This window comes from Balaenoptera musculus, chromosome 1 (genome assembly GCF_009873245.2).
Source record: "Balaenoptera musculus isolate JJ_BM4_2016_0621 chromosome 1, mBalMus1.pri.v3, whole genome shotgun sequence".
Lineage (NCBI taxonomy): Eukaryota > Metazoa > Chordata > Mammalia > Artiodactyla > Balaenopteridae > Balaenoptera > Balaenoptera musculus.
Genome location: NC_045785.1, coordinates 1,269,694 through 1,296,698, shown reverse-complemented (window position 1 = coordinate 1,296,698; position 27,005 = coordinate 1,269,694). Strand labels below are relative to the sequence as shown.

The following is a 27,005-nucleotide window of genomic DNA, read 5'->3' as shown; positions in this document are numbered from 1 at the left end:
GGGCAGGGGCCAGGCCTCAGTCCCTTCTCAGCCCAGGTGTGCCCAGGTGTCTGCTGCCCCAGGGAAGGGAAGGGAAGGGAAGAGTCCCGCAGCTGGGAGGGAGGAAAAAGCCCCCTCTCGCATTCAGTTCTTTGGTCTGGTTCTGGGGGGCACGGGGAGCTAGGGCAGAGGGGGGCTGGGGACTGGAGGGCGGGGTTTCCTCCCACCCCCCAGAGCACCCCTCCCCCAGAGCGGCCACGCAGCCGGAGGTTCCCACACTCTGGACCCTCCGCCTGCGCCGCGACAAAGGCAGCCTGCGTGCCTCGCAGGCCGCCTGGGAGCTGCGGCCGCCCTTTGTCCACGGTCCTGGCCACCCGCCATCTGGAACAAGACTCCGACCAGGGGATCGAGGGATCAATGCGGCTGCTCCTGCATGCCACGGGGGAGACGCATGTCACCCCTCCCCGGTCCCCTCTCCATGGCAGGCTCCACTCACGTCAGCGCCCCAGGCCCACAGCCCGGGCTCTGCGCCCCTTCCCCTCCCCCATCCCATCTCCGCAGGTCCAAGTCCCAGCTCCCACCCTCACCCTCCAAGTGGCCTCAGCAACCTCTCGGTGCCTGGGGGCTCTCAGAAAAAGGAAGTAATAATACTGCCTGGTCCCCAGGCAGGTCTAGCCTGGGAAATATACCAGAGCTCTTAGCCCTGCCTAGTACATAATAATAATGATAAATGCTCAGAAACCCTCTGGTTCCTGTCTGTGAAATGGGGCAGGGACACTCCCCTCACAGGGCAGTTCTAAGAAGGCAGATTCCTGTTCCCTGCCTGGTGCTTAGTAGATGCTCAGAAACTGGGACTCTTACCCCCATCCAGCTCCCGCCTGGATCCCCAGGGAGAGACCCCAAACCCCCTCCCCACCCCCAGATAGACTCAGCAACCTATAGACACCGCCTCTCCAGTGCTCCCAGGGGCCTGGCTGGCTGGGGGCAACTGTGAGCGGCACCCAGTCCAGCCTCGCCCCTTCACACCTGGGGACCCGAGCCGGGCGCCTCCCTGATGTCCTGGGTGCTCTTTCAGTGGCCACCGCAGGTAGACCGGCTGGTGATGGAGGGCTGGCCGGGGGCCCCACTGGGAGCCACTGGAGGGCAGGAGAGGGGCACAGCACTGAGTCTGGATGGGCCCAGGGCGAGAGCCGTGGCACAGAACCACCCCAGGGGGCACCAGTCTCTGGGCTGTGCACAGCCTGGGGTCCTTGTGGTGGCACATGGGGGTGTCACAGTGGGTTGTCGCTGTCCCTCCTCTCCCAGAAGGCCAGCCTGCCCACTCCCCACACCCCAAGAAGGAAACCCTCCTGGGACCAGAAACACCCAGGTTGTGGACAGCCTGGGACTTCACAGAACCCTGTGGATGGCACAACCTGCTCCAGGGAATCTGGCCCCGGGCGGAGGCGGCAGTGCGGATCTGGGCAGAGGCCAGTGGGTACAGCAGTGTCCCTTCCACACTGGTCCAGCCTGCAGGGCACTGGGAGGTCCAGGGCAGGGTCACTTGGGGCTGGATGGGTGGTGGGTGGGAGGGAGTGTGTGGCTCTTCTCCAAGGAGTCCTCCTTTTTTATTTTTTTTTTAAATTGTGGTAAAATACACATAACATAAAATAACCTTAATTATTTATAAGTGCACAACTCAGAGGCATTAAGCACATGCACGCTATTGTACAACCATCACCACCATCCGTCTCCAGAACTTTCTCATCTTCCCAAACTGACACTCTGCCCCCATGAAACACTCACTGCCCACCCCCTCCCCCAGCCCCCGGCCCCACCCTCTTCCTTTCTGTCTCTGTGAGTGTGACTCCTCCAGGGACGTCACAGAAGCGGGATCATGTAGGATGTGTCCTTTCGTGGCTGGCTCATTTCGCTCTGCACGGCGTCCTCAAGGTCCATCCACGTTGGAGCAGGTGTCAGAATCGCCTTTCTTTTTAAGGCTGAATAATATTCTGTCTTATGGATGGACCACATTTCACTTATCCATTCATCTGTTGATGGACACGTGTTGTTTTTACCTCTTGGTGATTGTGAATAATGCTTCTGTGAACATGGGTATACGAGGGTCTCTTTGAGACCCCGCTTTCAATTCTTTTGGGTACAGAGCACAAGTGGAATTGCCACGTCACAGGGTAATTCTACGTTTAATTTTGGAGGAACCACCACACTGTTTACCACAGCAGCTGCACCATCCCTATGAGAAGACCTCCCTTGTCATGGGGAGCAAATGCCCCTGGAGCACCGCCCCCAACATGGTGCCCTTTGCTTTGCAGTCAGCCTGGGAGGGGTGGAGTTGGGGTGTGAGTTATTTAGAAATGGGTTATGGGGCTTCCCTGGTGGCACAAGGTTAGGAATCCGCCTGCCAATGCAGGGGACACGGGTTTGAGCCCTGGTCCGGGAAGATCCCACATGCCGCGGAACAACGAAGCCCCTGCGCCACAACTACTGAGCCTGAGCTCTAGAGCCCGCGAGCCACAACTACTGAAGTCCGCGTGCCTAGAGCCTCTGCTCCGCAACAAGAGAAGCCACCGCAATGAGAAGCCCGTGCACCGCAACGAAGAGTAGCCCCCGCTCGCCGCAACTAGAGAAAGCCTGTGCGCAGCAACGAAGACCCAACGCAGCCAAAGATAAATAAATAAATTTTTTAAAAAGAGAAAAAGGAAACGGGTTGTGGTCCTAGATTCCTGAATTCTAGCATAATCATACCCAGCTCGTGGGTTTGGCCTGGAGCCCCACATCCACAGCAGGCACCTTGCCTCAGTGGCTGTTTCTACTCACCTCACCCCACCCTAGACTTACCGAGCTCTCCAGGGTGGAGGCAGGACTAACTCTCCCCGCCCCCCCCCAGCTGCTGGGGGCAGCCAAAGCGGAGGATCCGAGCCCCCTCCACGTTCTGGGATGCTTCCCGCTAAGCCTGCCAGCCAGGAGAGGCCCTGGGCTCTCCCCCACTCCTCCCTCCTCCGCAGCCCCCCCAGGCTGCTGGGCCACTCACCTCGGACGGACGTGTGAGCCGGGAGCCCAGCGACTTTCCCACACTTTGGCCCCATTCACAGTGTTAAACGGCCCACAAAGGCCAGGCGTGTGCCTCGGAGGCCGCGCTGCCATCTGGCCCGCACTCGGGGAGGGATCAAGCCTTTCATCCGGCCGGGCTGAGATTTAACACCATTCATTTCATATTTCCCACAACTCAAAATTGGATCAAAGCTGCTACTGTCCAGGGGGAGGGGGGAGGGGGGGAGGGGAGGAAGGCGGGAGGAGTCAGCCCCCCACGGCCCACCCGCCACCCTCACCTCCACCCTGGCCCACTGCGGGTGGGCGTGCAGCTGGGGTGGGGTGGGGTAGGGGCTGGACCACGTCTCTGGCACGTGTCTCCTTTGGGCCGAGAGCTGGCTTGGGGGAGGTGGCCAACTGCCCCTCTGAAGCCGGGGGGGGGGGGGGTGGGACAGGGGGACGGGCCCGGCCTTGGTGCTGCCCTCAGTTCCGGGCAGAGCCCTGGGGCCCCCGCTGCCAGCAGCCAGGCAGTCAAGCACACGCCCCTTGTCCCTGCATTCCCTCTTCCTTGGCCAAGCTCCTCCTTGGCGCCAGGTGCCAGGCTGGCAGGGTGTGGGCGATGGGGACACAGGCAACTAAGCCATCCTGCCCTCCCCCCGACAGTCGACCCCCAGGGAGTCCACAGGCGGGCGAGGGACCCACCAAAACGTGCTGGTCGCCCAGCGTAAGCCCCACTTTTGGTGCAAAAATGGCTCCACTGAGCGTCACCGGGTGCCCCTTGCAGCCTGTGGGATCTGCCAGCCCACGCCGACAGTGCCAGCCAGGGCTGTGGAGCAGAGGGCAGAGCACATGTCTCCAGCATGCCCATCCCGTTTGCCTGGGTGCCCTCTGCCCTTTTGCATCAAACCTGATCGGGCCGGATATCTGTGGTAGGGGGTCCACCTGCTCGAGAGGAGCCCAGGCTCAGGGTCACCCACCTCCCAAAGCCAGCCTGGGGCCTGTGTCCCCTTCAAGAGAGGGGCTCTGGGGGAAGAGCAGGTGCCAAAGGGTGAGTGGGGCTGCCCTCCACTCCCTTCCAAAGTCACCTGAAGGTTCCCCCCCGGGAGCCCCCCAGCCTAATCCATCCCAGTGGGTGACCGACCAGCAGGCTCTTGGGGCTGTCCTGTGCTGGCTCCAAGCCAAGCCTGCCCTGGCCGTCCTGACACCATCCTCCTGCTTCCCGGATGGGCCCATCTCCGGGTCCCCAAAGGCTCCCTGTGCTGCGGACTTCTTGAGCAGGCCCACCAAGCAGGCCACTCATAGCTGTGAGTCACTGCCAAGACCCTTGTTAAGGCCCTGCAATTCCCAGCTGCACTCGGACGTGGCTGCCGTCCAGGGAACTGTGCTCCTGGATTTAAACTCTGGCTAACGCACCCTGATGCCAGCCGCTGTCTGCCCGGGCTGAAGCCCTGCCTCCTCTTTGGACCTTGCTGGGTCCCGCCTTGCCCCTAGAAGGTAGCCCCAGCCCCACCCCCTCCCACAGTCCCTGCAGAACTGGATTCCTGGCTGCAGAGAATCAAAGTAAAGTGATTGTTTTGGGTGGAGGGGGGCTCCCAACAGGCCCTCCCCTAGGGACCCAGGGTGGGGCTGGTGGCCCCCCAAGCAGCGGCTGGCCCTCAGCTGGGCTGACCAAGTACCGGGATCAGCGGTTCCTCCAGTGGGTCTGAGCAGGTACAGCGTTCGTGTGGGCTCCAGGCAGGAGCCTCATGTCTGCCACCTGGCACCCCCTTCCTCACCACTGGCAAAATGCCTAGGGACAGCACGCCCTACAAGTGCTCCTAAGGCAGTGCAGAGGGTAGCACGCAGCCGAGGCTTCCCCCGAGTCACGCAGGAGCAGTGACCACACACCTGTACGGAGCACGCCCGGAGCCACGCGCCCGCCCGTGCTCCATGGACAGCCACGGTCAGACTCCCACCCAGATGGGGGTGGGGTGGGACCCTGGAGGCCACCTGCTGATTCAGAGCACCCCAGATGCCACAGCCTGATGAACTGCTCCAGGGAGGAAGGAGTGCAGCTCCTGGGGGGACCGCCTAGGTGCCGGCCTCCATGCTGGGCGTTTCGGGTACTCTGGCTCCCTGAAGCTACCCAGAGCCCAGCCCAGCGTGGCAGCCCATTTTCTAGCTCTGAAGTCACGTGTCTCAGGTGACAGCCTGGGGACTTGCCACATGTGCCAGTAGGTCTGATCCTGAGAGCCTGGGCTCCTCTTCCACCTGTGCAGAGGGAGGTGACCGTGTCTGTTCAGGAAAAGTGCGGCTTCCTCTGTCCCCCTCGCCTGTCAGGGACGGTGCCCATCCTCCTGGAAGCCGCCACACTTGTGCATTCTAAAGCTTCCCCTTATCTGGGCTCCTGGCCTCTGCCAGCCAGCAGCGGGAGTCGCTGGGGAGGGGGGGAGAAGGGAGAGAAGAGGGGAAGGGGGGAGGGGAGGGAGGGAAGGGGAGGGGAGGGGCGCAGCTCCTTCCTGCCCCCACCCTTGTCCCCGCGGCCTGGGAAAAGGCAGCATATTGAGGCGCGGGGCTCCCAGCATCAGGCCCCGGGATGCTAATGAGGGCGAGCGCGTTCCCACAGCCCGGACATTGTGCCGCGCGGCCCACCTGCTCCTCGGGGAGCGCCCATTGTGCCCGCGCCAATTCACAGGCAATTTAGCGTGCGCTAATGGGCTGGCGCCTTTGTGCGGCCCGCGCCGCCATTGGCCGCGGAGTGTGGGAACGGCCGCGGCGCCCGGGCCCCAGGCGCCAGCCCGCCGCCCGCGCCTATATAGGGGCCGGGGCCCGCGCCAGCACGGGACGCGCCCGCTCCGCTCCCTGCTTCCTCGCCTCCTCGCCTCTCCCCGCGCCAGGCATGGCCCCCAGCACCGTGGCCGTGGAGCTGCTCAGCCCCAAAGAGAAAAACCGAGTAAGTGCGCGGCCGCGGCCCCTGCGGCCCCCGCGCTGGCGCGGCCCCGCTGACGCCCCCTCCTCCCGCCCGCAGCTGCGGAAGCCGGTGGTGGAGAAGATGCGCCGCGACCGCATCAACAGCAGCATCGAGCAGCTGAAGCTGCTTCTGGAGCAGGAGTTCGCGCGCCACCAGCCCAACTCCAAGCTGGAGAAGGCCGACATCCTGGAGATGGCCGTCAGCTACCTGAAACACAGCAAAGGTGAGCCGCCCGGCGCCCTGGAGCCCCGGCCCGCGCGCCCCCCGCCCCGCCCCGCGCCCCGGGCTCCCCGGCCCCGCTCACCGCCGCCCCGACTCCCCGCAGCCTTCGCCGCCGCCGCCGCCGGCCCCAAGAGCCTGCACCAGGACTACAGCGAGGGCTACTCGTGGTGCCTGCAGGAGGCCGTGCAGTTCCTGACGCTGCACGCGGCCAGCGACACGCAGATGAAGCTGCTCTACCACTTCCAGCGCCCGCCGGCCGCGCCGGCCGCGCCCGCCAAGGAGCCCAAGGCGCCTGGCTCCGCGCCCGCGCCCGCCCCGGCCAAGGCCGCCGCCGCCGCTGCGCGCCAGCCCGCCTGCGGCCTCTGGCGGCCGTGGTGACCCGCGGGCGGCCGCCCTGCCCGGAGGACCAGAGGGCCAGCGCGTTCCTCTGGCAGAGGGAAGGGCCTCCCCATCGTCCGGGCCGCCCCTGGCTTGGACTGGCCCCTTCTCCGGAAGGCTCTCTCTCCAGGCTGGCGGGCCAGCAGGAGGGTCATTCTCAGAGAATGTGCGTGCAGTGTCCTTGTCATTTAGGGCCCATCTTCTGCCAAATGTCTGACCCCATGGGGTTGCTCTGTGTTTGCATTTCAGCAAGTGACTTCTGGGAAGTCCCCACTGCCGGGGTTCTATGATATTTGTAGGCGGCGGGGCTCGGCCAGCCGGCGCCCCATGCGTAGAGGGCTTTCTTCAGATCCGGTGCTGCCAGGCCAGTGGGCCTGGCGCAGGCCGTGCCGTGGGCACATTTGCCTTTTGTGAAGGCGGAACTCAAGGTGTATCCTCGTAGGAACGAGTGTCAGCCTGGACGGGCGTGGAAGGACAGGGCAGAGCCGTGGGCGCAAGGCCCCTGGGGATGCTTTGCTGTCTGGTCGGGGCTCACACCGGTGCTGTGTGGGGCGGCTGGGGGTCTCCACCACGATCCTTAAAGGATTCCCGTGTGGGTGGGTGCGCGTGGGCACAACTTTGTACTCAGAATTTGAACTCTCAGTCACGTGGGAGCCACGGGACTGCTCTAAAGACTTCTAATAAAATCCGACTAGTTCAGCCCCCTCCGTGGTCTGTCTCTTGTGCCTCACACGTGTCCTTGGTGGCCACGGGGCAGGTGGGTCTGCAGGGATGACGGGCAGTGGGCACTATCATGGTATGCAGCCACAGGTGGGCAGTGTCCTTGCCAGTGACCCCCCTGGACACAGGAAGAAGGGTTGGGCTCCTGCTGAGGGGAGCGGGGAGGAAGGAGGGCAGGCAGAGGAGAAGCCCAGAGGGAGGAAGCGGAGGAGGCGACAGGCAGGGAGGGAGGAGGGGGAGCAGAGCTGGAAATGAGGGGTGAGGGGTCAGGTCAGGAGGCTGGGGAGAAAGTGAGTGAGAGGCAGGGAAGCAGGGGAGAGGCAGGCTGGAAGGGAGAGGGCCTCACGGAACACATTAGGTCCCCCGTGTGCAGTAGGAGGGGACATGGCGGGGGACCTGGGTTCCCGCTCTAGGCCTCTCACTATAGCTCCCTGCAGGTGGGGGTGGTGACGAAGTGACAGGAATGTCCAGCTCTGTCCAGCTGAGAGCAACCCAAAAGCCACAGCCTGCAGCAGACCTCTTGCTACAGCAAAAAGGGTGTAGCTGGGCCAAACACACAGAAGGTGTTTGCCCCTCCATGGTCCTCCCTGCCCGGCGCCCCCGTCCTGGGACAAGCTCCTGGGGGCACTTTCTCGGCTGGCGCACAGGTGGCCAGCTGCCCTGCCTTCCTGCAGGTGGACCGCTCACCAAGGCTGAAACAGGCAGTGCTGGCAATGAACCTGCCAAGGGCAGGCCCTGGCCTCAGAAAGGGCACCTATTTTTAGGCAGGCCCGGGGTGTTGGTTGAGTCTGCAGGGACCCAGAGGAACCCAGACTGGCCCTCCCTCCTTCCTGCTTGGCACCTCTCTTTGCTCTGCCTTCCATCCCTTTCTGTCCACTCTGCAGCGGAGGTCCATAGCGCCCCTTCCAGGCCAGTACTGCTAGTGGCCTCTGGGGTCCCTGCTGAGCCCTGGGAGTGGTGAGCAAGGGATGGGAAGCCCCTCTCACACCCCTCACGTTTATTGCTTGTGCGGCAGGCACATCATTGAAATTAGTGGGGGCAATCGCTGCCCTCGTCGGTGTACCTCCTGGTCAGGCTGACCTGGTCAGGCAGCTGGTGGCATGCTCAGACCGAGGCTGAGGTCCAGAGACTCTAAGTAACTGGCCCAGGGTCACCTAGGAGGCAGGTGCCAAAGCCACCGCGGGCCCTCAGCATGCTTCCAACACTGGGCTCTTTTACAAAGTGCCCACTGCCTTTGAGGGGTACACGCCCCTTAAGAAGAGCCTCCACGCCTTCCCAGAGACTAGCCCTGGACGCCTGTCCCCAACACCATATGGAAGCTTTCTCAGCTTGTTCCCTGCAAACTCCCACAGATTCCCTCTTTCGCCAGAAAATGGCCTCCTCCAGGAAGGCTGCCCGGCTTTCCCCTGCACTTCCTGAGGATCTCACCATCATTCACACATCTTGCCCAGCTGCAAGGGTAGCTCCTACTCCGGGCGGGGTGAGAAAGGCTTCTAGAGGGTAGGGTCCCCAACTCCCCCTGTTTGCATGGGGTTTTTAACACCCACGGTCCTGCACTCCTAGGGAACCAAGCTGGTGGGTCCCAAGTGTCTTCACGTGCAGGTGCCAGACTCACAACCGCAGTCACTAAAGAAACCGATTACCCTGGTGGTCTCCAAACCCCAGGTGCCCCCTCTGCACTAGCTCATATCATTTGAGGTCAGCATCCGGCCAACTCAGTGAAGGAACAACAAAGACGACGACAGCCCAGAGGTTTTGTGTTGAGCTGCCTCGCGGTCCGGTCTGTGGGACCCGCGCCCGCCTGCCTGAGTCGGCCCTCCAGCCGCCACCGTCGCGGCGGCGGGAGGGGCGAGGGCCGGCCCGAGCGCTCATTAGCATAATCTATGCGCGGGAGGCGTTTAGCAGTCAAATATATGCGCATATATCTCCATGGCTGATGAGGCTGGCCGAGCACATTCAAAATGGCGGAGTGTGGAGCGAGCGGCAGCGGGAGCAGCGGGGACAGCCTGGACAAGAGCATCACACTGCCCCCCGACGAGATCTTCCGCAACCTGGAGAACGCCAAGCGCTTCGCCATAGACATAGGTCGCCGCGGGCGGGCGAGGGGAGCGGGGCGGCGGGGGCGGGCGCGGGCGCGGGCAGCGAGGCCGGCGGGCTGGGGCGGTGGCAAGGACGAAGGGCGGGGCGCGGGCCGTCGGCGCGCACGGCCTGTCGGGCCTTGTAGTCCGCGGGCAGCCGGCGGCGCCCGCTCGCCGCGGCAGCCGGACTACAGCTCCCGGCAGGCGCCGCGCGGCCGGAGCGGGGCATGCCGGGGCTCGTAGTCCCGCGGGAGAGGCGGCCTGGTGGCAGCTCTGGCATCCGCCTCAGGAGCGGGGGTGGGGGTCGGCCGCCGGGCGGCGCAGCTCCCCGCCTGCCGGAGATCGGGGGCCGGGTGTCTGGGGCCGGGGCTTTGGAGGACCTGGGCGCAGACCTCAGGTTGGAAGCACCCCGAGCCCCGCCCCCCGCAGGGCCCTCCTTCCCTCTCCGACGCGTTGACGCCTCCCGGCGACCGCTTTCTCAGATGTGGACACTGAGGCGCGGATACCCGCGCGGTCCGCGGCCGGTCCATGCCCTCCGGCCCAGGACCCCCGCGCGCCTGGCCCGCCGTGGCCGCTCAGTGAATGCTGGGACGGACCGTGCGCTTCTCCCCGGAGGGGTTGGGCCGCCCCGCTCCCCTGTCCTTGGGGGGGGGATGGGCGGTCCCTGGAGTCACGGGCTTGGGGGAGGGGCGGCGCCCAGAGAAGTGGGGAGCGTCCTGAGCCCCCACCTGCAAAGCCGGAGGCCGGACGGAGCCAGGCAGAGGGCGGGCGAGGGCACCTGTGAGCCTGAGGTCGTCCCCCCGAAGGGGACCCGCCAGCCGGTGCCCGGCTGGACGTTGGGCCAGAGACGGTGAGCGCGGAGGAGCCGCCTGGGGGCTCAAGTCAGCCCCTCGGGGCCCCGTGCACTCCTGATGTGATGGCAGCCCAGTGGCCGTGTGCCCGGAGCTTCCGCACTTTATGCTGCTGCCCTAACCCTGGGGCTGGGGGCTCTGCTCCAACGAGTCAGCACCTAACGTTTCTGAAGCGCCCCCAAAAATTGGCTGGCCACAGGGCTTACGTGGGTCGTTCTGCGTGGCCCTAGCTTGTGGCGCGGAAGGAGGGGTGCCTGCCTGTCCTCCAGGGCCAAGCCCTGTCAGGGTTCCTTAGCAGAAGGACACTCAAAGGCACGTTTTCAGTGTGCGTGTTTATTTCCTCTCTGAAATTTCCCCCTGGCTCTGGGTCCTCTGTCTGGTTCTTTAAAAGACGTGTTCATTGCTACTAAGGACAAACATTTGTGTTTTTTTTGGGGGGGGGGGGTTTGCCCACCCTGTGAGGTTTGTGGGGTCTTCATTCCCCGACCAGGGATTGAACCCGGGCCCTCAGCAGTGAGAGCGCAGAGTCCTAACCACTGGGCCGCCAGGGAATTCGCAAAGACAGACTTTTGTTAGTGTAGCTGATGGGAGGTCACGGCTCAGGGCAGGGGTCCTCCACCCAGGAGTCCGCAAAGCCAGAGCGCTCGTCAGCGGTGTGGTTCACAAGCAGGTTTCCGGTTTCCTCTCCCCTCCCCAAGCCTCTCAGTCCGGCTCTGACGGGGCACCCCTCTCCGCTGTTGGAGTCCCTGCTTCAAAAGCCTCAGGGACGCTTTGTGTCAACACATACTTGAAGCTGACCTGACTCCAGGTTTCTGCTGGGCGGAGGGAGGGTCCCTTGGGTGAAGCAGAAGGGGCCACAGGGCAGGATGTGCACGGAGGTGGCTGGAGGTGGAGGACAGCCCCGCACCAGGCCCCGGGGTTCTGGATGAACTGGCGGGTCCTGGCTCAGGTTCCTCCCATCAGTCGAGGATGCTGTGGGCCCCGGGGTGGAGCATGGGGTGGGGTGGTCTGCAGAGCCCATGGCGCCCACCAGAGAGCGCGGGACTGTGCTGGCTCGCCTGGTCACTGCCCTCGGCAGGTGTGGCGTGTGCGGCCCCGGGCCGAGCTGGCGTTCACTCTATTCGCAAGGGACCCTGAGAGCAGATGGGCTTCCACAGGCGCCCCCTGTGCTGCTCTGTGAACTCACCCCGGCTCAGACTGACCGCACTTCTCTGCTCGCAGCCCCGTGCCCCATCCGCTGTCTCCTGGCTGGGGTGGGAGCCAAGTCTGGGCAGTGCCGGGCTTCGCCCCACTGGGGGTGCATGGTGTGCGGTGCACAGAACCCAGCTCACCCCCCACGGCCCCCCACAAACCCCAACACTGTGTTTTGGTTGTGATTTATAGCTGACTTGAAGAGCACACTGTCTGGAATTGGATTTCTGTGACCTGGGTAACTTTTGATGAGCTTCTCAAAAGACGTGTTCATCCCTTTGCGTTGCCTGTCTTTTTAGGAAACGATTTATTCACAGAGGTGAATCGGGCAACAAGCATTTCAGTGAAAGATGCTCCGGGCCAGGCCGGGATTGGGGGCAGGGAGGAGGGATAAGGAGGCTTAAGGCCAAGTTCTGCGTCTTAAGCTCACGGTCTGGGGATGAGAGCAAGCCCAGGACGACGGTGTTCAGTGACCAAGCGTGGCCCAACGAGGCCAGGTCGCAGGACGTCCCGGGAGGCCCTGTCCACACTGCCAGGCAGGTGGCTCCGATGGGACAGGTGTGATTGGTCTCGGAAGCTGGGGTTTGATATTTGTTACCTGGAAGAGCTTTGGCCTTAGGATACTGTGTTTCCAAATCTGTGTTTCTGACTTGAGCGTTTGTGGTATATTCTCTTAGTATTCTGTCACAAAACAACAGTTGTTAATAATTTTAGCCGCCTTCTCAAGGCAAGGCGTTTCCCCCTTATTTTTGTCGGGCTGCCTAAGAAACACAGTTTGTTCCAAGGTCACTTTGCAGAGCTGAGCCTTCTGCCTCTCTCTGCTCTGCCGTTCGTGGCTTTCACGCCGTGAATCACCTGTAGCCTCCCAGATGCCTCCTCTGACTCAGGAGAGGGGCTCGCTAGAGCTCCTCCTCCAGGACTGCTCTGGGGATCTTTTTAACTTGCCCAAAGGCCTCGTCTGCTTCCTGATATTCTGTCCCTGGTCACACGCCAGGGGCGTCCAGGCTTCCCAGGGGCGTTAACAAGTCCCCGCCGCCCTCTGCAGGGCCTCCCTGGTGAGTCCGGGCCTCAGCTGCTGCTCTCCGGCCCCTTCCTTGCACATTCCTGGTGAAAACAGGCCCTCCCCTGCCCGTCTGCTCTGGGAAAGGCTCCTTGCCTTGCCTTCTCCACCTCTTTCCACGGACCGTCAGTTGTATGCTTTTCAGTAAAAACAGTGGATTTGTCAGCTTTTTCCTTTGGTTCATCCTCAAGATCAGGGTTTGAAACAGAATTTTCCTAAACCACTGACGATCGCCGAGTCACCCAGAAACAGCAGGTTCCTTGCTCGTCAAGGACTCAGTGCTGGTGGAGAAACGGACAATCTCCGTTTCAGTCTGGGCCCTGAGGAGGAACAGAGCTCTTCAAGGAAGGCAGAGTGTGTTTAGGTCTCACAGTTCATTCCCTTCCTCTGTTTGGTGCCCTGCAGGGTTTTCAAGTTCACGTAGCACCAAACTCCTTGTGGGCAGGACCCAGGTCTGGCAGAGGAGGGCCTGTTTAAGGGCAGCCTCGGGTCCCTTCCAGCCGCTTCTGAATCCGCTGCATCTGTGTCTCCCCCGTAGGCGGGTCGCTGACCAAGCTGGCCTACTACTCCACCGTGCAGCACAAAGTTGCCAAAGTGCGGTCCTTCGACCACTCAGATAAGGTGAGCCTCCTGGGAGGACCCCGGGCAGGCCCTGGAAGCTTCTAGTGCCGATGCCCCTCCCTCCACGCTCCCAGCTTAGTTCCCCTTCCATCCCAGCCCTGACAAGAGCCCCCCCGCCTGCTCGTGCCTCCCCCCCGAATCTCCCACCTGCATCGGCATCAAGACCCCCACGGACTTCAGGGTAGGCAGAAGTCGTCGGCGCTGCCGAGGGTACTCAGGGGCTGTGTCTCAGCGTCCCCTCCCCGAGGCAGTGCACACACGTGGGTTCCCCACCCTCACCCCCAGGACACAGAGCAGGACCACGAGCCGCCCTACGAGATCTCCGTCCAGGAGGAGGTTACCGCCAGGCTGCACTTTGTCAAGTTCGAGAACACCTACATAGAAGCCTGCCTGGACTTCATCAAAGACCACCTCGTCAACACCGAGACCAAGGTCATCCAGGCGACCGGGGGCGGGGCGTACAAGTTCAAAGACCTCATCGAAGAGAAGCTGCAGCTGAAGTAAGTGGGGGCCTCGGGGCGGGGAGGGGGAGCTTGGGGACCGGTTGGCTTCCGCTCCCGGGGCCAGGCCCTGACGTGGTGGCCGCAGTGTCCCATCTCCTGCACCACCCCGTTCGCCCGGCTCTGGGGACTCCTAAGACCTCAGGACCGAGTGAGGCTCTGGGTGGCTGGTGGGTGGCCGCGGGCCTGAGGCCAGGCTCTGGGCCGGCTGCAGTGGGATTCAGGTGGCCGAAGCTCAGGAAGACTCCGGGGACTGAAGATGGTGGGTGGGGAGAGGCGAGGGCTGAAAGGAAAGGAACGGAGCTCCGAGACCGAGTCTGCCCCACTCCCGTGGTGACGCGACGCTCGCCGTCCCGCTGGACGGAGGGTCCCGGGGCCACGGCCCTGCCACGGGGGCGGGGAGGCGGGGGCCACTCGTGCCGTGGCCCGTGCCGGTGCCATGGCTGGGCTGCTCCCTGGCAGGGTTGACAAGGAGGACGTGATGACGTGCCTGATCAAGGGCTGCAACTTCGTGCTGAAGAACATCCCGCAGGAGGCCTTCGTGTACCAGAAGGGCTCCAACCCCGAGTTCCGGTTTCAGACCCACCAGCCCAGCGTTTTCCCCTACCTCCTAGTCAGCGTCGGCTCTGGGGTCTCTATCGTGAAGGTGGGGCCTGGCTCGTGGGAGGGGACGGGCCTCCGCAGCGCTTTGTTGAGCACTGGCTGAGTGTCGGAGCCGTGCCGGGCACAGGCACGCGGGCACAGGGAGGCGGACACAGACCCAGGCCTGCCTCTGGCGCTCACGGGCGCGAGGCGGCACGCGGAGTGCCTGGCGCGGGTGGTCCGCGGGGAGGTGGGCCCCCTACTTCCAGCACGAGCACCTGCCGAGCCCACCCAGACTCGGCCTTCAAGGGCGCCGCCACCCAGGGCGGGGGATACCCCTGAGCCACCGCGTCCCCGGGACCTGCTGGGCAGTGGCTGGGGGCCCCCTTGCTAACGCACCTGCCCTCGTTTCGCTCCAGGTGGAGACAGAGGACAGGTTCGAGTGGATCGGCGGCAGCTCCATTGGGGGCGGCACCTTCTGGGGGCTTGGGGCTCTGCTCACCAAAACTAAGGTATTTGGGCAGCTGCAGGAGGACGCCCCTGGCCCCGCGGAACAGCCTGTTTCCTGGCGCCCTCAGCAAAGGGGTGGCGGCTGTGGGGTCGGAGGCTTGTGCTTGGCTGGGAGGGTTGCGAAAGTGGCTCTTCCCTGTGCCTCGTCCTGCTTCCCGAGTCTCTGAAGGATGGGCGTCCAAGTGGCCAGAGTGTCACCCAGCTGGGTGGTCCACAGAGGCTGCCCGTCTCCCCCCACCTCTGGGCCATGACAGGAGAGGGCCTTCCCTACCCAGCGCCGCGGCTGGCCTCCTTCCGTGGGCTCGTCCAGGGCCGTGGGGCTCTGCCAGCTTGCGGCGCCTCAGGTGCTCCCGTCTGCTCTGTCCCCACAGAGCTTTGACGAGCTGCTGCACCTGGCCTCCAGAGGCCAGCACGCGAACGTGGACATGCTGGTGCAGGACATCTACGGGGGGGCCCACCAGACCCTGGGGCTGAGCGGCAACCTCATCGCGAGCAGCTTCGGGAAGTCGGCCACCGCGGACACAGGTACCGGCCTCTCGCCCGCTCTCGCTCCCGGAGGCGCACGGCGCCCACCTGGCCGCTTGCCCAGCGTGCTGCTTCCGTCCCCCCAGAGTTCTCCAAGGAGGACATGGCCAAGAGCCTGCTGCACATGATCAGCAATGACATCGGGCAGCTCGCCTGCCTGTACGCCAAGCTCCACTGCTTGGACCGGGTGTACTTCGGCGGCTTCTTCATCCGCGGCCACCCCGTCACCATGCGCACCATCACCTACAGCATCAACTTCTTCTCCAAGGTAACGGGCCGCCGCGTCCTTCCTCTGCTCTGCCCGCCCCGGGCCCGGCCCCCCGTGTCTCCAAACTCGCAGGCCTGAGAGGGGACGGGAGCAAGGCGGGACCCAGCTGAGCACCCCCTAGCCCCTGCCCCCAGCCCCTTCCCACCCACTAGCTCCGGGCATCCTGCGCTTGGAGCGCCGTGGCCATCCCTGAGTTTGGCGCGTTGCCGGGGGTGGGGTCTAGGGACCGCCTCCCACTGTCCGCGAGCTCCAGGTGAGGTTCTAGGTGTCGGTCACGGCGTGGGGGGGTGTGGCCCCCAGCAAGGGTGGGGAACTGGGTGGGTGTCCGTTTTGTGGAAGAAGTTACTCACCCTCTCAACCAGGGCTCCCCACGCCCCGGGCCGCGGACCGGTACCGGTCTGCGGCCTGTTAGGAAGCAGGCCGCTCCCCATCTCACACATTACCACCCGAACCATCACGCCCCCCCCCACCCCACCCCCGTCCATGGAAAAGTTGCCTTCCGTGAAACCGGTTCCTGGTGCCAAAAAGGCTGGGGACCGCTGCTCTAAACGATGGGCTCTTGAATTCCGCGTGTGCATACAGCCCTGTGGACAAGCACCGAGTTGGGAGGGAGGCCACCTTTGTCGGGTGGACTTGCAGCCTCGGGCTGAGTGGCGCTTCAGGGGCCTCTCCGTGGCAGGGGGAGGTCCAGGCGCTGTTCTTGAGGCACGAAGGCTACCTGGGCGCCATAGGAGCGTTTCTTAAAGGAGCCGAGCAAGACAGTGAGTACGGCGTGGCCGTGGGGCGTGGCCTGTGTTGGGCAGCGGCATCGGGAGGCGGGGGGCCCTTGGGGAGTGACTGGAGTGGCTGCTCGTGCTGAGTGACGATCGAGGGCTGTGGGTGGACGTGGTGTCTTCGTGGGCCGTCCCCGGCAGTGGCAGGAGCCTTTGCTGTGACTCTCCTGCGGGGCCAGTGGAAACCGACTCGCGTGGGCGCCACGTCATCGACCCGTGGGTCCCTGTGAGCGACAGGGCTCCGTGCAGGGGCTGCGCACATGGCCTCGCCTCCGAAGGCCTCAGCCCTCCGGTGCCCTCCGGCTCCTCCCGGCCGTCTGCCCAGCTGTCGCTTCAGATGCACATCCGGTCTGTCCTCTTTGAAGGACACGAGAAGGAATCGCAGGCATGATTCTGCCCGAGGAAGCACAGGGCAGACTGCTTGGGGGTCAGCGCCAATCAGAGCAGCCCAGGCAGACCTTCACTGCGTCCCTAAGTCCAACTTCTTACTTGAGATAAACCACGGGTACCTTTCGGAAGCTACTGCCCAGCTTGCGAGGTCTCCGTGCCAGTGAGAAATAACGCGACAGAGCAACGCCCCCGGCTCGCCTGGCGCCAGGGAGACCTTCGGCAGCTGGTCCTCCCGGAGGCAGTCCGGCCGCCCAAGGTTTGCCGAGCCGCTCGCCCCTCGGTTGACACCGGCTCTCTTGTCCACAGACCCGAACCAGTACAGCTGGGAAGAGAACTACGCCGGCAGCTCCGGGCTCATGAGCTCGTCGCCCGAGCTCTGCCCGACGCAGCGGGCCAGGAGCGGCACTGTGAGTACAGGGTTGGTGGCCCCGGGTCCCGCGTGCGCCGCCTCCGCTGGGGCCTCCTGGCAGTCCCCGAGGAGAGCCCCTGTGCTGCCGTGGCCGGGCTCAAAGGCGCCTCCTCGTGGTGCAGGCCGGTCACGAACCGCAGACTGGGGCCGAAGGGAGACGTTTGCAGCCTGCAGCCGGCTGTCCTCGTCCTCCCGTAGCGTCGCACGTTCTTCGGGCGTTCAGCCGGAGCCCTCGGCGCCACGCAGTCCCCGCCGTGTTTGCAGGGAGAATATAAAGTTTCGGGAGCACAGGGGGTCTTTCCTAGGGCCCTGGGACCGTTCACAGCAGAATCGGGTTAAAACCGTGGGTCGTGGGCACCAGCCTGGACCCCTTCTCTTAGACCACGTTCTCTGCGTGATGGTTTCAAGGCGGTACCGGGCATGCAGAGTCTGCGAATTTCCTCAGGAGATTCCACCCTTTCCTCAGTCGCCCCTTGGGGCGAGGCCCACCATGTCTGGATGGGGGCTCCCCTGGCCAGCCGAGCGGTGGGGAGAGGGTGTCCCAGCTGGGACGGGATGGTACTGCCGTGGCCCCGTCCTGGCCCAGATCATCGCTGGACGAGCTGTTGCCGGCTTACTGACATCACGCCCCTGAGAACCCAGGGAGCGGTTTATCAGACTCGCACGGGGGGCTGGAGGACAGGCCCAGGCCTGCAGCTGCCTGGCCTGTGCACACAGGTCGGGACGCCACCTTCAGGACAGGTTGCTGGCCGTTTGGAGGGAAAGTTGCTTTTTAGTCGTAGACGCAGATTCTCTTGTAAATCAGTGTAAACATGGCAAGAATGTGCCTCATCCGCCTCTCACTTCCTGGGGAGAGTCCCCCGCGTGTGGCACCACCAGTTCCCACAGCTCCGCACCACATCTTTCGCAGCCAGCTGTGCGGGGGTAGCTGGGCCCTTCCCAAGGGCAGGCGCCAGGGGCAGGTTTGGCAAGGCCCAGGCCCGGTCGGAGCCGTGACGGGCGTGCAGAGAAAGGCCTTAACATCTCTGACTTGTCGAAGGGCGACGTGGGTGCCGGCCACACGGACGGCAAGATGAAACGGGTGGGCGGGCAAGAAACCTTTCAGCCAGCGCTGACGTGCAACACGGCCCTCTCCGTGACAGCTTGGGCACCCCACGCGCCTGTCGTGCTGGGGTGGCCCTGCGAGTGGGCGTGGGGATCCCCAGGGGCAGGGGGCCAGGCCGTTTCTCTGGGTGTCCACAGCCAAGGCCAGGCCGAGCTCAGGTCGCTCCCACGCTTCGGGGGGCAGGGCAGCCCCTGCAGGCCAGCCGGGCAGGAGGCAGCCATTGCCACCTTTGACCCCTATCGAAACACACCGGCTCCGTCCCTGCTAAACGTGCGGTCACATGGCGCGTCCCCAAAGCCAATCTCTCCCTCGTGGGGTGAATCTTCTCATCCAGACCATCCCTGGTCCGAGCACACCTGCCGCCTCACCCTGCTAGTGGCCCGGTCAGCAACACAGGGCCAAGTCCCAGGTGGGCAGCTCCCTGGAGGGCGGGGGGCAGGAGGGGTGCCTGGAGGACGAGCCCTGAGCTCACTCGCTTGTCACGTCCCTGGAGCAGCTGCCTGCCACAGTTCTCATCCGAGAACGGGGCCAGGCGCACAGGACCCTTCGTTTGAAAGACACTGCCGTGGGCATCGAGCATCCGGCCTTGCTGAGCGTGGCAGGGGCAGTGGGTCCGGATGCGGGGCGTGGGGGGGAGGGGCGGTGTGTCCTCGCCTGGGAACCGACCCTGGGCAGGAGCCGCAGGACAGAGCCCGGCGGGCAGGGAGGGGGGACCAGAAAGGCGGTCGGTGTGCAGGGGTTCAGAGCGCGGAGCAGAGAGCACGGAGTGCGGCAGGAAGACAGGGAGGGCGTGAGCGGACCCAGGGTCGGGGCATCGGGCTCAGGCCCCCGGACAAGTGGAGGGCTCGCCCGGGCTGAGAGAGGCCATGAGAGGGCGGGCAGGACCCAGGGCCGGGGAGGGACCGGGCTCTCCGTTAGCCGCGCACAGCAGCTTCCCTTCGTGCAGGGAAGCCGGTTCCAAGGCCTGTAGGAGGGGGTTTTGGTCTTTCAGAAAAGACACGGCTGACGTGCCCTCCCACTTCTCGTCCTCCCAGTTCGACTTGCTGGAAATGGACCGTCTGGAGAGGCCGCTCGTCAACCTGCCTCTCCTCCTGGACCCGTCCTCCTACGTGCCTGACACGGTCGACCTCACGGACGACGCGCTGGCCCGAAAGTACTGGCTCACCTGCTTTGAGGAGGCCCTGGACGGGGTGAGGGCCTGGGGCGGGGGTGAGGTTGGGGTGAGGGCTGGGGGCGGGGCTGGACGCCCCCAGGAAGAAGACATCCGTCCGTCCAGGAAACTGGCTGTGGGCCTTTGAGGTCCTGGCTATCTCTGACCGTCTCAGGTTCCCAAGGGGCGGTGAGAGGCGGGATGGAGGAGAACAGGCGTTTCCAGGAACCTTTTATTTGAGGTGTAATTCGCAGTTCCAAGGTGGGAACCTGACTGAGTAGTTTGTTGGGACGTGGTGTCAGCGAGGTGCGTCCTCATCAGCTCGCAAGTGGCTTTCCCGGCTACCGTGTCTCTTTAAAAAGCAAGCAGTTCGCACACGGCTCAGGGGCAGCAGTGGCTGGCCTCCGGGCTCAGGGGGGTCAGGTCTCAAGGCCATGGGAGGCTCCTGGGAACACCCATTCCTCCATGAAGCCCCTCAGAGAGGCCCATGGGGTCTGTCTTCAGGGCGAGGGGTCCCACCCTGCTCTGGACCCTGCACACCACCAGTCCCCTCAGCAGAGCAGGAGCTGGTGTCCAGTGGGCCCTGGGGCTGGTATCGGAGGACACGGATATGAGCTTTGGGTCAGGGCTGGCGGCAGCCCCGTTCCCACCTGGCAAGGGAAGCCCCCAGTGGCTGCCACCAACGCCTGCCACCAATGCCTGCCATCCATGGGCTGGGGGCTGCCCTGAGCACTGCTGGCCGCCCCGTCCTTGGTAGGTCGTGAAACGCGCCGTGGCGAGCCAGCCGGGCTCCGTGGACGCAGCCGAGAGGGCCGAGAAGTTCCGCCAGAAGTACTGGGACAAGCTGCAGACGCTGCGGCACCAGCCCTTGTGAGTGGCCCGCCTGCTTGCCCTGGGCCAGAGCCCCGAGAGGCGGCCTCTACGGGGACGCGCGCTCGCACCCGAGGGCCGAGTCCCTCGAAGTTTCCCAGGAAGCTCTGCGCCCCTCCCCTGGCACACACTCGGGGACGCTCAGCACGACCGGGTGCCGGCTCGGCCTCACCACCCCGCTGGCCGCCTGGGCTTCTCCTGTTGGCGCCTGGACGCCACGAGGACGCCCCTGGGGGCGGAGGGCGCGATGGGCAGCACAGTCAGCCGTCCAGCCCACTCAGCCGCCCTCCGCCTGGCTCTGTCTTCAGCGCTTACGGGACCCTGACCGTGCGCAGCCTCCTGGACACGAGGGAGCACTGTTTGAACGAGTTTAACTTCCCGGACCCCTACTCCAAGGTGAGCGCCCCCTTCTCGTGGGTGGGCACGTGCTTGCAGGGGGCCATGGGGACCGGGGCGTCAGTCCCGTCCTGTCCAGCGAGCGGGTGTGCTGGCAGCCAGGCTGCATCCTGGAGCCGCCCTGGTGAGGGTCCATCTCCCAGGAGCGCTGGGCCGCGGCCCCTCGGTCGGCAGCACAGGCTGAACAGCTGTGGACCAAAGCCGGCACCACTGTGACCTCGTCAGCAGCGTGTCCTGGGGCCTCTGACCAGCAGCCGGTGAGGGTGGCGGGCATGTGGCACTGAGGCCCCCTCCCCTCTTCCTGGCCTCCTGAGCTCAGCCGGGAAACTCAAAGAGTTGGTGCCTGAGGATGTCCGTCCTGGCCACGAGCCATCCAGGGCCTGGCTGGTGGCCTGGAGGTGCCTCCCTGGGCTCTCTGACCAGGAAGCCTCGTGCCCTGGAGCCGTGGGCGGGGTCCAGGGCCAGCCGACCCCAGCTCACTGCCACCTCCTCCCTGCCCTGGCACAGGAGCGTCTGGGGACAGTGGGTCTGGGTGCTGAGGATTCCACGGTCAGGGCAGCGGGCACCCGTGGGGGTGTGGGTCCTGCGCCCTCAGCCACGGCGCGGTCACACCTGAGCCTCCGCCCTCAGTGCACACTTCACACCTGCACCGATATCAGCATGCCCCCGTCGCTTGCTCTCAGCCCGCGCGGTTCCGAGTCAGCGCTGCTTTTAACCTGACGCGATCTGGGTTTGTTTAGCCTCCTGCAGTGGCGTCACGTGGGCGTCTTCCGTCCCCCAGGGCAGGCTCGCTGTTGGTGGTGTCTCTGCAGCCTCCCGGCATGGTGCCCTCCTCTCCCCACTCTGCCGGGGGCCTCGGGGAGGCCAGGCCACGTCTTCATTCGCGTCTCCCCGCAGGTGAAGCAGAAAGACAACGGCGTGGCATTAAAGTGTTTCCAGAGGGTGATCCACTCTCTGGACGCCCTGGGCTGGGAGGAGAGGCAGCTGGCCCTGGTGAAAGGGCTGCTGGCGGGCAACGTCTTCGACTGGGGAGCGAAAGCCGTCTCTGAGTAGGTGCCCGCTGTCCTCACAGCCCCCGCAGGCCCGTCCCCTCCCCTCCTCCTTCCAGTTCGGCCTTAGAGCCACAGCCCCTGGGCCCGAACTGACGCCTGGGCCACGCGTGGCTCCGGCAGTCCCAGCCTCGGCCGGCCCAGCTTGGCCCTCGAGGAGGTGGCAGTGGGGGCACCAGGGGTTCTCGGGGAATGGGGTGCTGCTCGGGGCTTGCTGGGCACGTGTGGCCTCGGGAACAGATGGGACAGTTGCTGGGACCCCGCCTCCCTGCCCGCCCACACGCAAGAGTATGCGCGTGGAGGGCTGCAGGTGTGGGTGTTTTCAGTGTGAAACTCCACGTTCACAGTGACTGTGGAGTGGGCTTAGATGATACTGGGTGTTTGGAGTAAATAGGTGCCTCGTGAAGTTCAGCGGTGGGCACGCGTCTCCCCAGCCCCCCAGGGGTCCTGTCCCGGGGCCCGCCGTCTGGTGCCTTCCCCGGGGCTCCCGTGCAGGGGCCTTGCTGGGTCACCCAACGTACGCTTTCGGACCCGGACACCCAGGACAGCCGCCGCCCCCTCCCTGCCCTCAGCACTGGCTGCCCCTTGGGCGGCACGTTGGGGCGAGGCTGGTGGCCGGTGCTCCCCGGGGGCCTGGCCTGTGGCTGCAGGCACCGAGGCTTCCCCGTGCCACCTCCCCCGTCCTCGAGCTGACGCGGCAGCAGTGACGGGTGACAGTGCGCTTGTCCAGCCCGGGAGGGGCTTTGTGGCCCATGGGAGCGACGGAGGCCAAGGTCCGGGGCTTTGGTGACTTTGTTTTCTCCTCCTCTGTGCAGCGTCCTTGAATCTGACCCCCAGTTCGGGTTTGAGGAGGCGAAGAGGAAGCTGCAAGGTAGGGGCGCCCAGGGCTCTCCTCCAGTGCCAGGACTCGGGCCGGTGGGGGGAGTAGCGAGGCGGCCGCGCGTCCCCGCTGAGCTGGGGGGAGGTGAGGACTGGCTCCCCGGAGAGGCCGGCGGGCGGGTGACCGTGTCCCTGTGTCCCACAGAGCGGCCCTGGCTCGTGGACTCCTACAGCAACTGGCTTCAGAGACTGAAGGTACATGGAGCTGTGCCCCCCTGTCCTGTGCCCTAGGGGCCCGGGCGGGGAGGTGGCGCGGGCGACGGGCGCAGAGCTGCCTGGGGTGGGGAGCAGGCCCGCGCGGTGCACCGAGGGCCCCCAAGAGTGTCCCCCCAGCCCCCCGCCCCGAGCTACAAGCACGAGCTGACTTCCCTGCTCCAAGCCTGACTTCTGCGGGACAGCGATGAGGTCACTGGCCTCAGGTCAGAGGTCCTTCGGGCTAGCAGTTCTGGAAGAGGCCGGGGCTGCCCCTGTGCCCCCAGTGCCCGCAGGACCCAGCAGCCCTCGCCCGGCCGCGGGGAGTGGAGTGTGGAGGTGTCTGGAACGCTTGGACGCGCCTGTTCCCAACTGAACGTCCTGGTTTTGTCTTACAGGGGCCCCCTCACAAATGTGCCTTAATTTTCGCAGATAACAGTGGAGTAGACGTCATTTTGGGAGTCTTCCCCTTTGTCAGGGAGCTTCTCTCTAGAGGGACGGAGGTGAGTGTGGAGGGCCGCGTGGCGGGTCCCTTGCCCGGCTCCTGTGCTCGGTGGGGTTGGCGTTGCCCTGGGCCCCTCCGTGTGCAGGTAGGTGCCGGGTAGGCAGTGGCACGGCAGGAGCAGAGGAGGAGACCTGGCCGGTCACGTCCTGGGGCTTAGGTCAGCCTGACCGCGGGGCCCTGGGGCCGTCTCCATCCTGCCCCAAGAGCCGGCCCAGCCGTGAGAGGTCGCCGGAGGCCGTGCTCCTCCGCCGGCAGCCCCAGGTGGGTGGGTGGGTGGCGGGCGGGCGGGCAGGCGGGCGAGCCCAGGCTGGCTCAGTACTGCCGGCGGCCAAGGTCCCTAAAGAGCCCGGGCGTCCTGCCGCAGGTCATCCTGGCGTGCAACTCGGGACCGGCCTTGAACGACGTGACCTACAGCGAGTCCCTCATCGTGGCCGAGCGCATCGCGGCCATGGACCCCGTCGTCCGGTAAGCTGGGCGGGAGGCTGGGGCCCGGCGCGGAGAGGCGGGGGCGCGGCGGGGCAGCCTCCTGGGGCGCCGCCTCACGGGTGCCGACCCTGTGCTCGGCAGCTCGGCGCTCAGAGAGGAGAGGCTGCTGCTCACGCGGACGGGCTCCAGCTCCCCGTGTCTCGACCTCAGGTGCGTGGCCCCTCCGCCCCCAGGTCCCCCTAGTCCCCACAGAAGTCAGCTGTGCCAGCCGCAGCCCCGGGTGGGGTCCAGGCACCTCTTCCCTCGGGCACCTGGCCGAGGGTGGGCTCAGTGAGACCCTGGGAGGAAGGAGCAGGGGCCCCATGTCCCCACCTTGGATAATTATCCTTAGATAATCAGTTCATCACTGTAGTGCTTTCCACCCTGGGGCTTCTAGAACCTGGAGCGGCCCGTGTAAAGGAGGGCACATCTGGGCTCTGGGACCGTTAGCCTCTCAGTCTGTTAGCCTCTCAGTCTGTTCCGGTGCTGATTCTCCAGTGTTGACTTAATCCCCTTCCAGGTCCACTATTATCCAACAAGGAGAGACAATAAAAACCTGTAAAAAGGACTCAGATTCTTTAAAGTTCAAAATACAAAAGTATCATTAAGGCCCAGTTTTCAGAACCGGCTTCCTTGTAGTAACGGGAGCTCAGCTGCCATGGGTCCCCGAGACCCTGGGCCCCGGGCCCCGGGAGGGCGGCTGCCGGGCTGGCTGTCCGGGGAGCAGGCTGGACCCAGGGCCCACGTAGTTGGGGGGCCGAGGGTCGGGGATCTCCGGCATTCCCGCCAGTCGCCGCCCTTGGCGGGAGGCAGGGTGCGACATCTGCCCCGGGTGCGGCTTAGTGCAGGGTGCCAGGCACCCCCCCTGCACCCTCCTCACTGCCCCCTTCCTCCCCGAAGCCGCCTGGACAAGGGGCTGGCCGTGCTGGTGCGGGAGCGCGGCGCTGACCTGGTGGTCATCGAGGGCATGGGCCGCGCCGTCCACACCAACTACCACGCGGCCCTGCGCTGCGAGAGCCTCAAGCTGGCCGTCATCAAGAACTCGTGGCTGGCCGAGCGGCTGGGTGGCCAGCTCTTCAGCGTCATCTTCAAGTACGAGGTCCCAGCCGAGTGAGACGCCGCCGCCGCCGGGCTGCTCTGCCCGCCGCGTCAGGAGCGTATCTCGACTGCAACAGGGACCCGCGTTCAAATCAGAATATTTATATTGTGCTTCTGTGAGAGAGCCGGCTGCACCCAGGTGTGGGCTCAGCGCTCGTGGCCTCGGGCTTGGTGTTTCTTCAGTGCTGCCGTGTTCGTGGTGGGGAGACACGACTTTTGTCCCGTGAGACGTTCTTATTGGAATATATTTAACTGTTAAATAATCTTTTATATATATATACATATATATATATATATATATAAATATAAATATATACATATATGCCTCTGACGGGACACTGAGGTCAGGGCACAGCGAATAGTTTCCAGAGTGAGAACAGAGCGTCTCTGCCTTTGCTGTTTGGTGTGAGGGTGGGCAGCCCCCCCAGGGGGCCCTGCCCACCCCTCCCCCAGGGAACCCAGCAGTGGGGTCTCTCCCTAGGTGATCTCTAGAACTCTTAGGCCCAGCTTGGCCCATGGGCCATGGCCGCTGCGCTGTCACGTGGCCTCCAGCATCTCTCCCCGGCGTGTCTATCTGGAGAAGGCCTCCCCCTGTGCCCCTGCCCCGCCTGGCCCCGCTGCACACGGGAGGGACAGACAGGCTTCGAGCAGCACTCCTGACTCCAGAGCTGCTGAGAGGAGGCCACCGGCTTCGAGGGGCTTGGTGGCTGGTCCACTCTCCTGCTCAGAGCACCTCAGACCACGTGGGTTCTGTCGCCACGGCCTTGAGCCCATGCCCAGAGCCCTGCCTAACGGCAGGCGGGCAGGGGGCTCACTGGGCCCCGTGCTGGAGGTGCTGCGAGATGGCGGGGGCTCCTCCTCCGCTGGACCCGTCCCTCGGGGTGCGGACCTGAGCCTCAGACGCCACGTCGCAGCGGGAGAACTGGCCACGGAGCTGCGAGGCTGCCTGTGTGTGCCATTGGTCTCAGGAACGAAGAGCTGTGTGCGGGCCCTACTGCCGTGGCCCCGGGCCCTGTGCACTGAGGAAGCCCCACTGCCCAGCACCCAGGTCCCTCGCTGCTGGAGCACCCAGCAACGGGAGGACGGGCGGGATGAGGAAGGCCGGCGGGGCTGCCCTGCAGGGATCTGAGCCCCGCCCTCTTTGCCCAAGACCCCCTCGCACTTGCCCTGCTGGGCCAGGGAAACCGGGGCCCTGCACCCACTTCCGGGAGGCTGAGCTCAGCGGTCCCGGACCTGCACTGAGCCTCAGAGGGTGCCCAACCCGTCCTGCGCCACGGCAGCCCCCCTGGGTGACCCACGTGCTGCCCCCCCCTCTTGGATGGACGGACCTCAAAGCACTTGCTCTGTCGGCAGAGAGGGGCCTGGCCTTCCTGTGAGCGGCCGCCAGGGGGAGCAGGGGGCACGGCCGTCTAGAGGGCACAGGCCAGGCCTGTCCCGTGGGTGGTCCCTGTGATCCCATTTCCTCGAAGGCTCACCCACCTTGACCCCAGCACAGCCCCCCACTACCCCCCGGCCTGCACCCGCGCACGGCTCAGCTCCCTGTGGTCGCCTCTGTGAGGCCTGGCCTGGCCCCTCTTCTGCCCAGGCCACCCTCTGTCCTCCCGTCCCTGGTGGTGGGGCAGTGTCGTCCCAGCTGGTCTGGGGCTCCCCGTGCAGGGCATGCCCTGCCCAGACACCCAGGAGGCCTCCAGAGGTCCAATCAGAGCCAGCTCGGCCTGTGTCATGCCGCCTCGCTGGGCCTCCCTCCCGTCAGGCCCTGGCCCTCCCCTGAGGGTCGCTGGACAGGCGGGGGGAGCCTGCGGCGGCCCCGCAGTGAGAAGGGCACCAGGGCTCTGAGCACCTGCCCTGCCCTCAGGTACCCCTCTTGCGCTGCCCTGTCCCTTTCTCAGCTGGGACAGAAAGGCTCTGGGCCTCCCAGCAGCTGAGGGCAGCCCCTGGGAGGTAACGGAACAAGAGGCAGCGCCCACCCGGGGCTGGAGAAGGGCTGACCCCCCCACATCTTGTGAGCCCTGGCAGATTCCCCCAGGCTGTGTCCCTCCCTGCCCCCCGCCTCCCCTTCACCGCCCCCAAGATTCTAGGAGCCCAGACACCCTGCCTTGGGAACCCCTCCCTTCCGGGGTTGGGCCACAGCTCCCCCAGGCTGAGCTCCCCCAACCAGAGGAAGGAGGAGGGCCTCCCCGGTTACGAGGGGCCTGACGGGTCCTGGGAGGAAAGTGGCACCGGTGCAACTGCCCATCCCCCAGGCCTTTGCTGAGTTTG

At 65.0% G+C, this 27,005-nt stretch overlaps 2 protein-coding genes across 3 annotated transcripts; both read left to right on the top strand.

Moving 5' to 3' along the window:
- The first annotated feature begins 5,550 nt into the window (after positions 1–5,550).
- Positions 5,551–6,559, top strand: HES5 (hes family bHLH transcription factor 5). The gene is made up of 3 exons (XM_036824927.1): positions 5,551–5,941; positions 6,017–6,182; positions 6,285–6,559. The coding sequence occupies exons 1-3, from the start codon at positions 5,702–5,704 to the stop codon at positions 6,557–6,559; spliced, it is 681 nt and encodes a 226-aa protein (XP_036680822.1). The 5' UTR covers positions 5,551–5,701.
- Positions 6,560–9,232: 2,673 nt separating this feature from the next.
- PANK4 (pantothenate kinase 4 (inactive)) lies at positions 9,233–25,120 on the top strand. 2 transcript variants are annotated; one of them, XM_036856539.1, is made up of 19 exons: positions 9,233–9,364; positions 12,998–13,080; positions 13,366–13,580; positions 14,043–14,226; positions 14,582–14,674; positions 15,044–15,197; positions 15,284–15,465; positions 16,145–16,226; positions 16,935–17,035; positions 19,177–19,332; positions 20,050–20,162; positions 20,471–20,558; positions 21,456–21,607; positions 22,423–22,478; positions 22,632–22,681; positions 23,077–23,181; positions 23,548–23,648; positions 23,751–23,819; positions 24,549–25,120. In XM_036856539.1, the coding sequence occupies exons 1-19, from the start codon at positions 9,241–9,243 to the stop codon at positions 24,760–24,762; spliced, it is 2,322 nt and encodes a 773-aa protein (XP_036712434.1). In that variant the 5' UTR covers positions 9,233–9,240; the 3' UTR covers positions 24,763–25,120. The 2 variants fall into 2 exon arrangements, with proteins under 2 accessions (XP_036712434.1, XP_036712444.1); XM_036856549.1 differs by lacking the exon at positions 24,549–25,120 and adding an exon at positions 24,046–24,499.
- Positions 25,121–27,005: the final 1,885 nt, after the last annotated feature.

Coding starts and splice junctions, on each gene's coding strand:
- HES5 (XM_036824927.1), top strand. CDS start 5,702: ATGGGCTGGCGCCTTTGTGCGGCCCGCGCCGCCATTGGCCGCGGAGTG. Junction 5,942..6,016: donor GCCCCAAAGAGAAAAACCGA/GTAAGTGCGCGG, acceptor TCCCGCCCGCAG/CTGCGGAAGCCGGTGGTGGA. Junction 6,183..6,284: donor CTACCTGAAACACAGCAAAG/GTGAGCCGCCCG, acceptor GACTCCCCGCAG/CCTTCGCCGCCGCCGCCGCC.
- PANK4 (XM_036856539.1), top strand. CDS start 9,241: ATGGCGGAGTGTGGAGCGAGCGGCAGCGGGAGCAGCGGGGACAGCCTG. Junction 15,466..16,144: donor GCATCAACTTCTTCTCCAAG/GTAACGGGCCGC, acceptor TCTCCGTGGCAG/GGGGAGGTCCAGGCGCTGTT. Junction 16,227..16,934: donor TAAAGGAGCCGAGCAAGACA/GTGAGTACGGCG, acceptor TCTTGTCCACAG/ACCCGAACCAGTACAGCTGG.